We start from the raw sequence: 13,782 nt of genomic DNA on the forward strand, positions 1-13,782 counted from the left end.
GTTTTTTTCAGAATGAATACTGCTGTGTTTTTCTTTGCTTTCAAGTGTCTGACACTTAAATGCGTGTTTTATTTCACATTGGACTAAAACAAAATGTTGAAGTGTATAAGAAGAAAAACACAAAAAGGTTATTGCTAACAGATCTATATTTTTTTCACCTATGAAATATCAGGGGGAAAAAATACACTGGAATGAAAACATTTCTGGTTTAACTTCCTCTGTCTTGCATATGGAGCATTAACTATCCTTTGAAGTTTTGGTCCTTTAGAACGTGAAAATGAATTTATACAATTAGTACCCTTATTCTGCAGCAGCATCTGCAGCAGAACAGGCTGATCCGAAACAATTCATTAATTAGCTTGGAACGCGGCATGTGATGGCGGGGATCAGCCAGGCAGCTCCACACTGCTTAATGAAGGGTGGGAAAGAAATCAGTAAGAAACAGAATGTAAACCAGAGCAAGAAATGTACAGGGGGACACTTCTCTGCATGCTGAGCAGGTGTCTGAATTTCAACAGATGCCGTCACACATGAAAAAAGTCACTGAGTCTCTAAATTGGGTTTTGTGTTTGGTTTGCAGTGAGGACAGAGTAATTGAGCATTATACACAAATTAAAGGTCTGACCAGAGGACAAGCCATTGTTCAGTGAGTATGACACTTGTTAATTTGCGAAGATTATATTTTTCCTTTTTTCTTTTTTGTTGAGAAGTGGCAATGCAGGCTGTTTTGGTCATTATTGCTTGCAAACTTTACCATTTATATCTGTCAGATTCTTTTTTATTGAGTTATATTTCAAAGGTAAACTATTTGAAGTTTCAGATTTCACAGGCTTGCAGTTGTGTGTCCTCATTCAGGTATCTCAAACATAAAAGAAATTATTTGGACCTTATTTTATTGGAAGACTCTTCTCCATACCCTGCTTGCTATCAATTAGTTTTCACACCAAACTCTTAAGGCCGAGTATTACCTTAGATCCTGTAAAAAACCCAAATGCATGTTTGTTGAAGTGTTCAGAATTTGGCTTTCAAAAGAATGAGGTCTTCCAAGATGCATATAGAGCCTGTGGAATTTTATTTTTAATTTACCATTAATATTACTGTACTACCTACAGGTAAATGCAGTGGGATGTGTCACGAACCGAGAAGTTTGAGATGATTGCCATGGTTGCACAGTGTAGACAACTTGAGTTTTTCTCGCACACCTCAATGCCTGTAACTCTGTCTCAATAATTCAGGGCCTTCTTTCAATAGGGACAAGGAGAAAAATTGTCTGTCCAATGGTTTTCTGAATTGCCTCATGAAACAGTTGTACAACTGCATAAACACTTGCATTTGGAGCCTATCCATTGTAACCAGAGCGCCATAATGGAATAATTATAGGCAGGTCTTTACCGACAACGTTTCCCAAAAGGTTCACATGTTCAGTTCAGAACTTTTACTTTCGGTTCTCTGACCCTCTGATAAGAGTTGGAATGTTTTGTTGTATAAGAGATTTTCCATTTGCTTTAACTTTGCTGAAATATCACATCTTTCCCCAAGCCAGGATGCTAAGTTTTTTCTGAAAACGTGGGCCTTCAATTATTAAGACCTTCAAAATATGCAAATGATAAATGACATGTCCTGAATGCATGTGTGAAAAAAATATGTTAATAGATATTATTCCCTTCAGAGAAAATCATCTGATAGGCTATAAATCTGTCTACAGGTACATGAAAGTGGTAGAAGCTTTGCCAACATATGGAGTTCATTACTATGGAGTAAAGGTTAGTAAATGCTCATAGATAATGTGATTGCTTACCTTATTACGTGTGATTACATTCCAATAGGAGTAGTTTGATGATTCAGTACCCTTCTGTCAGTGTTAAACCCTGCATTTTTCAACATCTATAATTTTCCCCCTTTCAATATTCTTTAAAAACTGTTTCCAGAGAGCAGCAAAGCATTATGTGCTACAGAAGACAGAAAGGAATCTTTGTAAAACCTTCTGTAGTCCTATCAGGAGCTAAATTCCTATCACCTTAATTAAACTGGATATCACTTCTAGATCCGAAGCAGTTAATAGTTTCCCCAGAGACATTTCTAATCAAGATTAGAAAAACATACAATGTAGAAGCGGCAGGTGATTAGTGGGTGTGTACTTGGAGTGGGGAAATGCTGAGAAGTATTTTTGGAGAGTGATGGAGATACACCATTTATTCCCATTTGTAGAGCAGAGCCTGGGCCAAAGTGTTTTGTGCAGAAAAGTTTGTGCGGCAGAGATGATGTCTTCTTACTTTGAGTCATGGCCATGACAATGGTACCCGAGAAGCTGATGTTTTGCGCTGTTCTCTCCTCCTGCGGCTGTCTATGCCTGAATTTAGTGGATGCAGTCATTGGCCACAGTTTTTTCTGTCCCCTATCCTTCCCCCCTCACAGCCACTCCTGCAATGAGTGACACCCCCTTGTTTCAGCAGCACTGTTGCTTTTTTGTCCACTTTGCACAACCACCGCCTAGTTTCTTGCCTCTGCCTGAGAAGGCAAGGGGAGAAAGTTTCAACATTCACTCCAGCAATCCACTTCACATTGATTTGTTTGCAAAAAAAATCTTTGTTCTGTACCTACTCGTACTTGCCACAGAATCAAATAGGCTGTAATCTTGGAATTGCGTAATTATGAAGTAGCTCTTGGTTCACGTAGACGTCCATTTTTCAGGATAAACAAGGAATCCCGTGGTGGCTTGGAATAAGTTACAAAGGAATAGGCCAGTACGACTTACAAGACAAAGTTAAGCCCAGAAAAGTAAGTTTTTTGCATCTGATTTTTCTTCGGGGGGAGGTGGGATGGTGTTGCATGTCAAGATACACTTTTTTAAGCTGCTGTTTATTAGACTAGTGAACAAAAGACCAAGGGTTGGAGGCAGAAGGAGAATTCTGCTGGCACTGACGCAGTAAAACTCTCCCCCCCTCGCACAGATAGTGGAAACTCCCTTTGCGAGTTTTGGCTCGTGTCGTCTTGAGTTTGGTGGTCCCGGGACAGTCTGGACAGGAATTTTGACAGTCTCCAGGTATAACTGCAGAAGTGTGAAACAACTGGGTTTCTGCAAGTCAAACTAAAGGCCTTGTACTCAAGCAGCGTTGTCACTTGGCTTTCATAGGTGGTTTTTGTGTGCGAAGCGATAAAAGGCTCCACTGATACCCCTGAAATACAGGGGGAACTGCGTGAAACTGCAAGCCTGTTCAGGCAACTGTGTGTTTCCTTGATGCAGTGAGTTGTAACGGGGGGATTGAGAGTAAATGCCAAATACTGGACGTTGTTCTTCTCTTTTTCCACCTCCCCGCTCCCCAGCGTGTCTCCTGCAGAGTGAACTCTGCCAACGACCTCCCTCGTTGTTCAAGCAGGGCAGAGGGTCCCGTACTGCACTGCTGGCTCCCTCAAAGCCCCCGTCAGCGAGCCCTGACAGGCTCTTCTGCCGGCGGCCTTGGAAACCCATCATGCAACCCAAGCACACGATGTGTTGGGAGCTCGCCCGGTCCTGTAGCCGCATACGTCTCCCTGCAATGGGACTGAGCCCTGACAGTCTTTGAAGAATTATTTAACCCACTTAGCTGGGGGGAAGAGCCAGGACTGCACGTGCAGGAGCCATGCCGTTGGGCAGAGGGGGTGTGGTTTCTTTCTGGTCATGTCTTCATTGACACATCTAAGCCATGAGGAGATGGAGACCTGGGGTTTTGCTGTTCTCCTTCCCCGGGAATGATCTGGGCAGGAGTTCACGTGAAGCATGTCCTTCCTGCCAGGGAATTTTACATTTGCAAAATGATACTGTTAGTGTATTTGTGCCAAAAAACACAGCCTAACAAAACTTTCTTGTTAAGAGTAATTCCCCTTCAAGCTCCCAACTTGATGGGTTTTTTTTTTCCGGAGCAGGCTATGACTTGGTTTCTTTTGGTATAGTGATATAGCTGTGTGTCCAAGATTGAACTTATACGTCCTTCCTTTGCTTTGTTTAGTAAAGCACATAGTTTCATCCTGGGTCTCTCTTACCATGCCTGTTCTAAATGACAGTGACACAAGCGGAACCCTAGAAATTCAAGTCAACGTTAATGCACCCATTGATTGTCAAAGGAGAGCATCAAGGAGCTCCTCTTGCTCTTGAGCACTTCTCCGTTTTTAGGCAACATCTACAAGATTTTCCGGTCAGGTCAAACACAGATCATTCTCTAGCCAAGATGTCCAGCTGTGACCAGCGATGCTCTCCAAGAAAATGCAGCCTGCCTGGCTAGAAGCATTGCTTCGCCAAGCACTTTTTATGCTTGTGGGATTTCAGTTTACAACATCAACGAGGCAGATTAAGAAAATTTTTTAAGGTCAGAAGGGCCCAGATACCAAGTCACGCCCTGCTACAGTTAGTTACGAGGCGTTGCCTTTGAATGCAGCAGGAGTTGTGTTTAAGAAAAATAAAATAAAAACCAAAGGACACCTCTGCAGTGGATATGTTACAATGGAAATAATAGTCGTCTGCTTTACTGTAATGATCGTTATACAACAGAGGATAGAGATTAAAAGGTAAGGTGGGAGAGAGGAACCTAAATGCAGAGGGAAGGTTTAATGCCAATAAGCTGATTGAAAAAGTGGAGTTGGATATGGCTGTAGTATCCTTATGGATTTATGTCTGGTGTCAATAGGAGGGGACAAAAATTACTTAAGCCATAGCTTGTCCTGAGTCATGACTACTTTTAACATGTAGCTAAATATGCAAACAGTTTCTTTATACAAAAAGTGTTTCAGGATTTGAAATACAAAGTGCACTTCTGATGTCATCCATGGAAATAATTGGAATCAGATTGCTTTCAGGGGGGAAAGCAGACGCTGGGTCTAGAGAGGCACCCACATCCCGACTTGGTCTTGGAGTTAAAATGCCGAGACACTGCTGTTTATTTCAGTGTAGCATAGCCTTGCTGCCTGTGATGCGGCAGGCAGGAGTTTTCTTTTAATCAATATTGTTGTTTGTTCATATTTATGAATGTATCAGAATCTATTTCAGAGAGAGAGGAGTCAGCAAGCACAGTCCTTTCCGAAGCAGCAGGCAAGAGGGGAGTAGGCATTGTAAACTATGCCTGTCTTTTGGAGCAGAGGTGCTAGTTTTGCTGGATTTAGCAGAATTTTCTTGCTTTGCTTTTTGGGATGGAGCCAAACTCACAACTGCCATGTGCTGGTGCTATCCTGCTGTTTATACTGTGGATCAAAAGTGCTGTTGTGTTTATCCCCAGAAGTCTGGGAAAGAGCCTCCTTATTGTGCTCCACTTCTCCAGTTAGTGATGTTTAAAAATATAAGTGCATCTGATAAACCCAATAAAAGGGAAAAGCTGAGTCCAAGTCTAATGAAGGCCAAGCTGGCCTTTCCTAATTTTAAAGATACAAGTGATCTCTGGGTGTGCAAACCTCTCTGATACCTGCTGCATTGGGAAAGCTGCTGAGTTTCAGGTGGGAGGCTTTGAACAGGAGTTGGTGCCTGTGCTCCAGCTGAATTCACACCAGGGGGTTTTATTCTGCTCTCCATGTCTTTTCTGCAATGCTAATGGATGCTGTCAGACATAGCTGCATTTGCTTAATGTGTTCATCATAGGCACCTGGTGAGAGCCAAGTCCATATTTAGAATAAAATTTTAAAAATAATAATAATAAAAATATATGTAAAATTAACTGCACCCATTAATGCAAAGTCAATTAGATCCCAACAAATATAACCGTCCTTCTCAAAAAGTGAAATCTTTTGGCTTTATTCAAGTAGGTCTTTAGGCAAAGAGACCTAAATACGAGCCTTGGAGCACAGTGGTTATCCCAGGATTTTGTTGTTGGATCAACACTGTTGCGTGAAGTCCAAGGTTGAGAACTCTTCACAGGAAACAACTTGCAAGGCAGACCTGGATGAAACAATCTCCAGATCCGTATCACCCAGCCTTGCCAACGCTTGCGCATGTACCGTCAATCATCCGTGAGTGGAACGTGTGTTGTTGGAGAGGACGGTGTGTAACTCGGGGCTGGACCAGGAGAACCTGCCGTGGCTGTCTGTCTGTGTAAAGCTGGCTGGGGAGGTTTGAGTCCGGCTATTAATATTTTGCTGGTTGACCTGAGATGGTTTGGAGAAAGGAGTTTTGTTTCCGTAAGTCACTCCTGAAAGCTTGTATTGCTTTAGAAGCGGTTTCTAGATAAGCGAGCCTGTGTTTTTACCCCTTTGCCTGGGACTGCGAGCTGATGGGCACCGAGGGAAGCACTGTGCTCCAGTGCTGTAATAGGCTGAAAATGGAGAATTATTTCTTGTGTCATTTATGAAAATTGCTTTTTTCTCTGTGGATAAAAGCAGTGGCTCCATACTGGCTGGAGGTTACACCGAGCTCAGTTCATTATAATCCTGAAGTCTCACAGGGCATAAAAAACCCTGAGTTTGGCAACCCTTGTTCAGATTTCAGCTCAGACCTGGGATTAACTCTGCAGTCCTGCTGCTTTGCAAACATATTCTCCCTTCAGCTGCAGTTAATACTGAGAGATGTCTCCTGCTTGGAGAAACGCCTCCTGCTTGCTATGGAGTGGCATGCCAAGATCCTGTCCCCAGTCTCTTCTGAATCAATTAGGAAACGCATAAAACGGGTCCCAGGACTTCGTAAGCTGTTTCAAAACAGAATAGATCTCCCTTTTATCTCTACCCCTATTCTCCTCACTGGTGAGATAAACAATGCCTCATCTTGTTTATGGAGCATGTATTATGGTATGAGTTGAGTTTATTCTGCGTTCAGCCAATACGTGGTGATCCTCTGAGGGATGGGAATTTGAGAAGGCAGTTTGCTGGCTTTTTGACTTGTTCTCCCACTTCATTGTGTTTCTGTGGGCGACTCCCTGGTGATAAATGAAGTATAATATCTGAAGAGAAGAACTAATCTTGCTATGCTATTGTTTCAAATTACAAGAATTTTGATTCTACTGCTGGTTGTCTTGAACACATTATGTTCTCAGAAGTGTTTTCGTCAGAGTATACTAGTTTTGAAATGGGTAATATTTTTGATATTTTTCTTTTAATATATACTAAGAGCTGATGCCGTAAGTTTTCCCTTGCAGAACATCAAGTAAATGTAAATTTGCTGTCCTGCTTTGCTGAATGGTTCAGAACACAACAGCATTCATACGGGGTTTCTCAGCAGGCGGATCTAATTAGGCAGAGATTTCTTTTACGGTGTTTATTTCTCACTAAGTCAAGTAGCAGCCATTGATTTAGACATAAGATACTAAGCTCACGCAATTATTTAAAATAAACACATAGCTGTTATGCGGCTGCTCTGAAATTCAGTTCCTTCCAGATGTGTGGAAAATTGCTTGAGTGTCACCTGCCCCAAAACATACGTGTTTTGGGACAGTTTGGTGCTGAGTCATCTCTGGTTCTTGTTAATTCCAATGCTAGTGAGAACCTAGAGAGGATGGATCATAATGCATTAGAAAAAAATATGATTGAAGAGGCTTTTAGAGGAATGACTTAATATATAAGAGATGAAGGATGCCTCCAGGTGAGCTCTGCCAATTTATGCTGGCAGAGGTGGGAGCTGTCTGCTGCCTTCTCTCAGAAGTTGCTGCAGGTGGGGCGGTTTGGCTCTCCTGCCATCTACCCAGATGCCTCCCTCCATGGCCAGGCATAGCAATTTAAAACAAAGAGATTTCAATTGAAGGTAGCATGCCAGCCAGCAAACTGGAGCAGAGGGGCTGAAACGCAGCCCTTCTTCCAGTGTTGCCAGCAGGGCGGTAATTTCCTTCATCGGGGTGGGGTGCATTCCTATGGGCAGAAATCTTTTATGTTTCCTTGGTCTGAATTGCCAGATTTGTCTGGAGATTGCCGTTCCCAGCCAGTTCCTGGGATGCTGGTTGCCGAAGCTCCTTAGAGGCACTGCACGTACCACGAGGTGCTTTGAAAGTGCTTCCCAATGGAAAGGCTGCTGCAAACGCTGCAGCATGGTTTGCACTTCCACGCTGACCTTACCCGACGATCCTTTGGGTGAAAAATCAAAGATGTGGGTAATTTAGATCTTGGTCAGAATTTGCCATCAACCTTGGAAACATCCCAGATGCAACCCTGGCATGTGCCGTGCCCCGGGCTGATGCTGCAGCTCTGCAGAAGTGCTTGGTCACACAACCCCTCCAGCCAGCTCCTCTCCAGATTTTTCACCCTGTTGCGAAAAAAAATAAATAAAAAACCCCAAGAATTTTTTAATCTTGTTGTTAAACAAAATGCATCAGGATGATAGGAATATTCAGCAAAGCCCCTGAGAAGCTCTCTTGCACGTTTCTGAAGGCGGGGGCTCTGCCAGCTCCTGCCTGCGATCCTGATGGGGCCGTTTTTCTGAGCCAGTGAGCTCTTGCTGTCAGGCCCAGACAAACTTGCATTTTATTCAAAACTGGATGCAAGATCGGCCAGGTAAAAAACCAGCTGCTTCTTTTAATAAGGTGTCTCACTACTTAAGCAGTCTGTGCCTGCTTTGTGTCTCGTTAGACTACAGTTACAGCTCTTTTTGTATAGGAAAGAGGGTTAGGAGGGCGATATCTTTTTGTTTAGTGTTCTGTAGTATCTCGAAGAGGATCACAGTAGAAATGCAGGCAGCTTAAACTCATGGGCTGGCAAAAGCAGCAGCTGGGTGGTAGGAGTCTGGCTGGTGCACGGAGGTGCCCGAGTAATGAGGTGTGATCGGGGATGCATTGCACCTCCACCTTCTCCAAAAAGAACCAGAAAACAAACCTTGACCGGGCCAAATTCTACCTGTAGAGTCGGACAGGCAGCCCCTGCTATGCTAAATGGGAGTTTTCAGGAGCGTTTGAGGACCTGGCAACCTAAATGGATGGGAAGGCTATTAAGAAAACATTAATTAGCTCAGGTGGACCTAATCATCTAGTTAAAGGGAACATACATTGCAAAACTTCCACAAAAACATTTTAATTATTCCTAATTGTTCCTCCAGCCCTCAAAAACCAGTTTCAGATTTCCAGATTATTTTTTTTTTTTTACAACTCTTTTGTCTTTTAATATGCATGTAGTTTAGGTAAGATAGAAATTAGGAAAGATTTAGCAACATGTCTGTACAGAGTTAGGGAGTATTTGAAGGGAGCAGGAAAACTCCAGTACAGTGACAGTTTCCTGAGTGTTGCCTTTTGACCACAGTTTAGAGAAAGTTTATTTGAAGGTGTTTATAGCATTTCATTCGGGTTACTCCAGTTTATTCTTTATTACTTTTTTGCCCTTGTTTGTATTGAGGCCTTTTTTCCCCTCTTGTCTTCATGAATCCTGACACGTTAGCAGAAACTTGTTAATGCATTCTTTGATGATTATTTTAAGTGCATGGACATAAATGTTATTAGTCCACAACTTATTGTGAAGCTACTCATATAATCATTGGCCTTTTTTTAAGGACCTGACTACAGAGAAGTTGATTGCTAAGGAGCTTATATTGTTCTTAAGTGAGATAGCTTAAGGACAGGGCACTTTTCAGTCCGTAAGAGCAAAAATGTGTCCTGCGTGCAGAATTTCAAACGCTGCTTCCCCATCTCTTCTGCAGCAGAGCAGCAGATGGGGGAGCTGGCGTTGTCCCTGTCCTGTGTGTCTTTGGGCAAGGAGGTGAATATCTTTGTGCTGAATGTACCCGGAAGGATTGCTTCGGGCATCTGTCAGCTCCTTTTTGGGCTGGGATGGATCTCACAGGGTGGGGAGGAAATGGGGCAAAGCTCTACCCACATCCTGAGGCAATTCCATGCAGGTTTCCTTACCAATGCAAAGGGTTTTTTTTTTTTTTTTTTTTTTCCCCCCCCCCCCCCCCTTCTCGGCACCACAAATGATCAGGGATGCATCTCACCTGGGGCTGGCGTTGGATTTGCACAGGCAGCTCCTCATGGAAGGGCCCACCCAGACCCTCGGACCGCCGGTGTGTCCCCTGCCTGGGCAGGAGCTGCTCAAGCTGGGGGGGCAGCTGCATTTTGTCCCCCTGCCAAATGCCACCCTCTTCACCCTCGCTGCCCTTAGGACAGGTCACCCCATCTCCCACAGCCCTCGGGAATGCCAAGCGCATCCGGAGGGGAAAAACCCAGAGGAAGTGATAAAAGGGGACGGGGTGTCATCGCCCGCAACCGATAAGCAGCAGCGAGGCGGTTTTTTTGGGTTTTTTTTCCAGAGGTCATGTTTGAAGCACACCCAGCGTTTTTTTACGAGCGTGGGAGCGGGGCGGCGGGGAACGTGGCACGATGCTTCTGGTCGAACCTGTTGCCTCTCTGAGTCAAGGCCGGCAAGACCGGGACTCGGCCGTGGCGGGGGTCCGGGTTGCCTGCTGCAGCCCCCCCCCTCGCCACGCTCGCTCCCACCTCAGCCCCCCGCGAAGGCCTCGGGGTGCCCCGAAGGGCTGCAGCCCCTCGGTAGAAACCTTCTCCTGTCCTCTCTTCTCTTCGGTTCATTTTTTTCCCCTTTTATCTGAGGGAAAGGGTGGGTCGGGAAGGCGTCGCCGGCGGGAGAGGCGGTGATGTCAGGCGTGTGTCAGCAGTGGGAGGCGAAGCCGAGGAAAGCCGAGCGGCATCCCGGCACGGCGGACGCCTCTTGCTCGGCTCATGTCGCCCTCGACGCTTTCCAGAGCGGTCGGTGGTGCCGGGGAGAAGGGGCCGGTGCTGCGGGGAGGTGAGTGTGGGGAAGGGAAGGGTGCACGGGGGGAGGGAGGCAGCTGAGCTGCCGGGGGTCGTGGCGGGGATCCCGGCACCCACGGGTGCTGTTGCTCAACGACCTGCGCGAGCTGTTTTCTTTTTAATTTTTTTATTTAAAATGTATTTATTTAAAATAAGTTATAAAGAGGGCGCTTCTGAAAGCAGCGTGACTGGACAGGGCGCTTTTAATACAAAGATAAACTTACTTAAGCAGCAGAGTAAAACTTCCACGGTCTTCCAAAAAATGACTTATTAGTTTAAGTAAATGACATTCCCCTTGCTGCGTTTTTTCATATAGCAGGATCTAATAATAAATTGTAGTAACGGAAAGGAAAGCTTTAACTAAACAGAGGGAAAGGTCACTGAAAGAGCCAGAGCTTTCCCCACAAACACATGCGCTGGGTTATGTTTCATTTATGACCCGTGTTAAGAGTGTTTCAAATGCGGCATGGTGTAATACGTAATCTTTTACGAAAGTTCTTCCGTAGTCGGAGCGTGGCGCGTTGGGTTTTGGCGGAGGCCGGCGGGAATGTCGCATGTCTTGGGGATTTCTGGTGTGGTGCCTGCAGCCTTGAAGGGCTTTTGGAAAACTCCTGCGGGGAAGAAGAGGGTCACGTAATGCCCCCGGGTGCCTCGGCTGAATCACCGATACGGCAAGCTGATCTCTCCCACTTAATGCTGGCCCTGCCTGGGTGGAAGTCTCTCAAGTACCTCCGCATGGGCTCTAGCTCTGGAAAGTAGCCAGCTGTAAGCTACAGCGTGCCCTGCTGTACTTGTACACCCCATCATCTTCAGGTGATGTCCTTGGGACACCCGTACAGATCTCCGTGTGCGCCCACGCACCCTGCTGCTGCCGGAGGGGGAGCTGCAAAAACCTGTACCGAGGGGCTGGGGAACGGCTCTGCCAAAGCTGGGCTGAGAAGATGCTGATGGATCATCCCCAGAGGGTGGCTAATGCCAATGCAAAGGAAGAGCGGATTCATACGAAATTCTGATCCCACGGGTGCAGCTGCCAAGCCCCGTTTGACTTTGATCTTTTCTCCCAGCTGGCACTTTGCAGGAAATCTGTGGTTTCCTTACAGAAGTATGTGTTGTGGGGTGGCTTCCTCCTGTAGCTGCTCTTTCTCTGTACTTGTTGTACCCCTGCTCCAAAACGTCGTGCTGAATCTCTCACCCAGTGTCTTCAGAAGAGAGTGGTCTTGCTTTTCCCTGGGCTGCTGCCATTCCCTGGGGATGTTCTGACTGCAGGAGGAGACCATAGGTGTCTACGCAATTACTTTGTATAGAGATTTTTGCATTTAATGAGAGATCAGAAGACTTTAGTTGCCCTCCCAAGATCTCTGTGAACTTCTAGCAGTGAAATTCAATGTGCTATTGATGGAAACAGATGTCGTCACAGGCAAAATCCTCAATCTGCAATGCGTTGTCTGTAGAGTGTGAAATTACTTGAGGAGCATCCTATATATTTATGTTTACATGCTTATTTTGATTGATGTCATGAATGTTATTGCTGAGTCCATGCCATAGCTGAAGATACACAGGAGTTGTAATTTGCTGAAATTACATAACCTTGGGGGGAGAAGACTGGTGGTTCTTGTAGTGACAGTGTTCTATTTCTCTCTCCCAATTCTCCTAGCTATTTCAATGGAAACAGCTGGAAAATCTCTATTTCCGTGAAAAGAAGTTTGCTGTGGAAGTACATGATCCCCGCAGGTAAGGCTGGAGGAGGCAGTTGTAGCAGCAGGATAAATCTTTACCCAGGCTGGGGATTTGTCATCTCGTGTTAGCGGATGGGGATGGGATGTGCTTCTGAGTTCAGCACAGACCTGAGCTGACTTTGGGCTTTGTGACACTGAGCCTGATCCTGCGTTTGGAAGGGCAGGCTGGGGCCGGATCCGGGCTGTGTGTGATGGGCAAAGTAGCGCTGTGACGTTGCAGAGGGAAGGTCACGGTCGTAGCGAGCAACCTGGAGCGACGGTTGGTGTGTTATAGCTCTGGGTGTCCTTCTCTCAGATTGCCTGTGGTGTCCACCCAGGGAGTTCTTGGAGCAGAGGGAGAACTATTTGTCATGGCCAAATTTGCTTGCTTTACAAAACCCTTCCCTGAGAGGCCCCCGTAACGTGCCTGTGCAGCAGGAGACCCGGGAACACAGCCTGCAGGACCCAGACATGACTTTCTTGCTCACCTCCTGCCTTCCCCTGCCTGGGCAGTGATGCTCCCTCCTCCGAGCTCAACCATTCAGGGGTCCACAGGAGCACTGCCAGTTGGGGTGGGAGCTCACCCACAGGCTGCTTTCCTGTGTCTTCCCCTCAAGATCCTTCCCAAGAAGAAAGAGCCTTTGCCCAGGGTGAATTTTCTGACTCCACCTTCCTTTCTGCTTCTCCTGCTGCCATCCTTTCTACCTCTGGCGCAGGACTGCTGTGCGTCTCAGCTGGGCCAGGAGGGGTGGACAGATTCTCTGCTGATCCCCCCAGATCCTCCGTCCTGCCTGATCACTCCTTTCAGGATCCCATGGCAGTCTGCTCACCCTTTCTAGGTTTATAGCGTACCCAACCATCAGTCTTGGCAACGCGATTGCGCTGCTGAACTAAAAGGCACAGCAGTTGCTACTGCTCCGTGTTGCAAAGCTCAACCGGGAGTGACTTCAACTTTAACTTTGTAAAATTAAGGGAAGGTTAGGAGGGAGGAAAGGCAGCAGCACCGGATGATGGGGAAAAGGAAATTTGAGTTTTCACATCTCTAAAATAAAGGCTGAGCCTTGCCTGGTTGAGAGAGAGGCATTTGGAACTTTAAACCTCAAAGACCTGTCTTGAAATTGCATTTCTTATCACTTCCTCAGAATTTCGGTGTCGAGAAGGACCTTTGGTCAGAGCGGACTAGTAGTGCAAACCTGGTATGCAAACACTTCCCTGATCAAGTCCATCTGGGTGATGGCAATCAGTCAACACCAGTTTTACTTGGACAGAAAGCAAAGCAAAGTAAGTTATAAGGCATTTTACTGTGGGCATAAGTTTCGACACCTTTCCTGTATATCCTTCGGTGTATGTTTTTCCACGGATGAACTACTCTCCAGACAAAAAAAGTACAAATT

At 45.7% G+C, this 13,782-nt stretch overlaps 1 protein-coding gene across 1 annotated transcript in view; it reads left to right on the plus strand.

Annotated features, from left to right (window-relative positions):
• Positions 1–13,782, plus strand: part of FRMD4B (FERM domain containing 4B) — an 84,546-nt gene that overhangs the window by 57,248 nt on the left and 13,516 nt on the right. Inside the window, exons 9-13 of the mRNA XM_010570703.1 lie at positions 581–646; positions 1,706–1,763; positions 2,692–2,778; positions 12,328–12,404; positions 13,531–13,669. Coding sequence (XP_010569005.1) covers positions 581–646; positions 1,706–1,763; positions 2,692–2,778; positions 12,328–12,404; positions 13,531–13,669 — 427 coding nt within the window. The remainder of the gene's footprint in view (positions 1–580; positions 647–1,705; positions 1,764–2,691; positions 2,779–12,327; positions 12,405–13,530; positions 13,670–13,782) is intronic.

The sequence above is a fragment of the Haliaeetus leucocephalus genome, unplaced genomic scaffold (assembly GCF_000737465.1).
Source record: "Haliaeetus leucocephalus isolate CR32 unplaced genomic scaffold, Haliaeetus_leucocephalus-4.0 Scaffold2, whole genome shotgun sequence".
NCBI lineage: Eukaryota > Metazoa > Chordata > Aves > Accipitriformes > Accipitridae > Haliaeetus > Haliaeetus leucocephalus.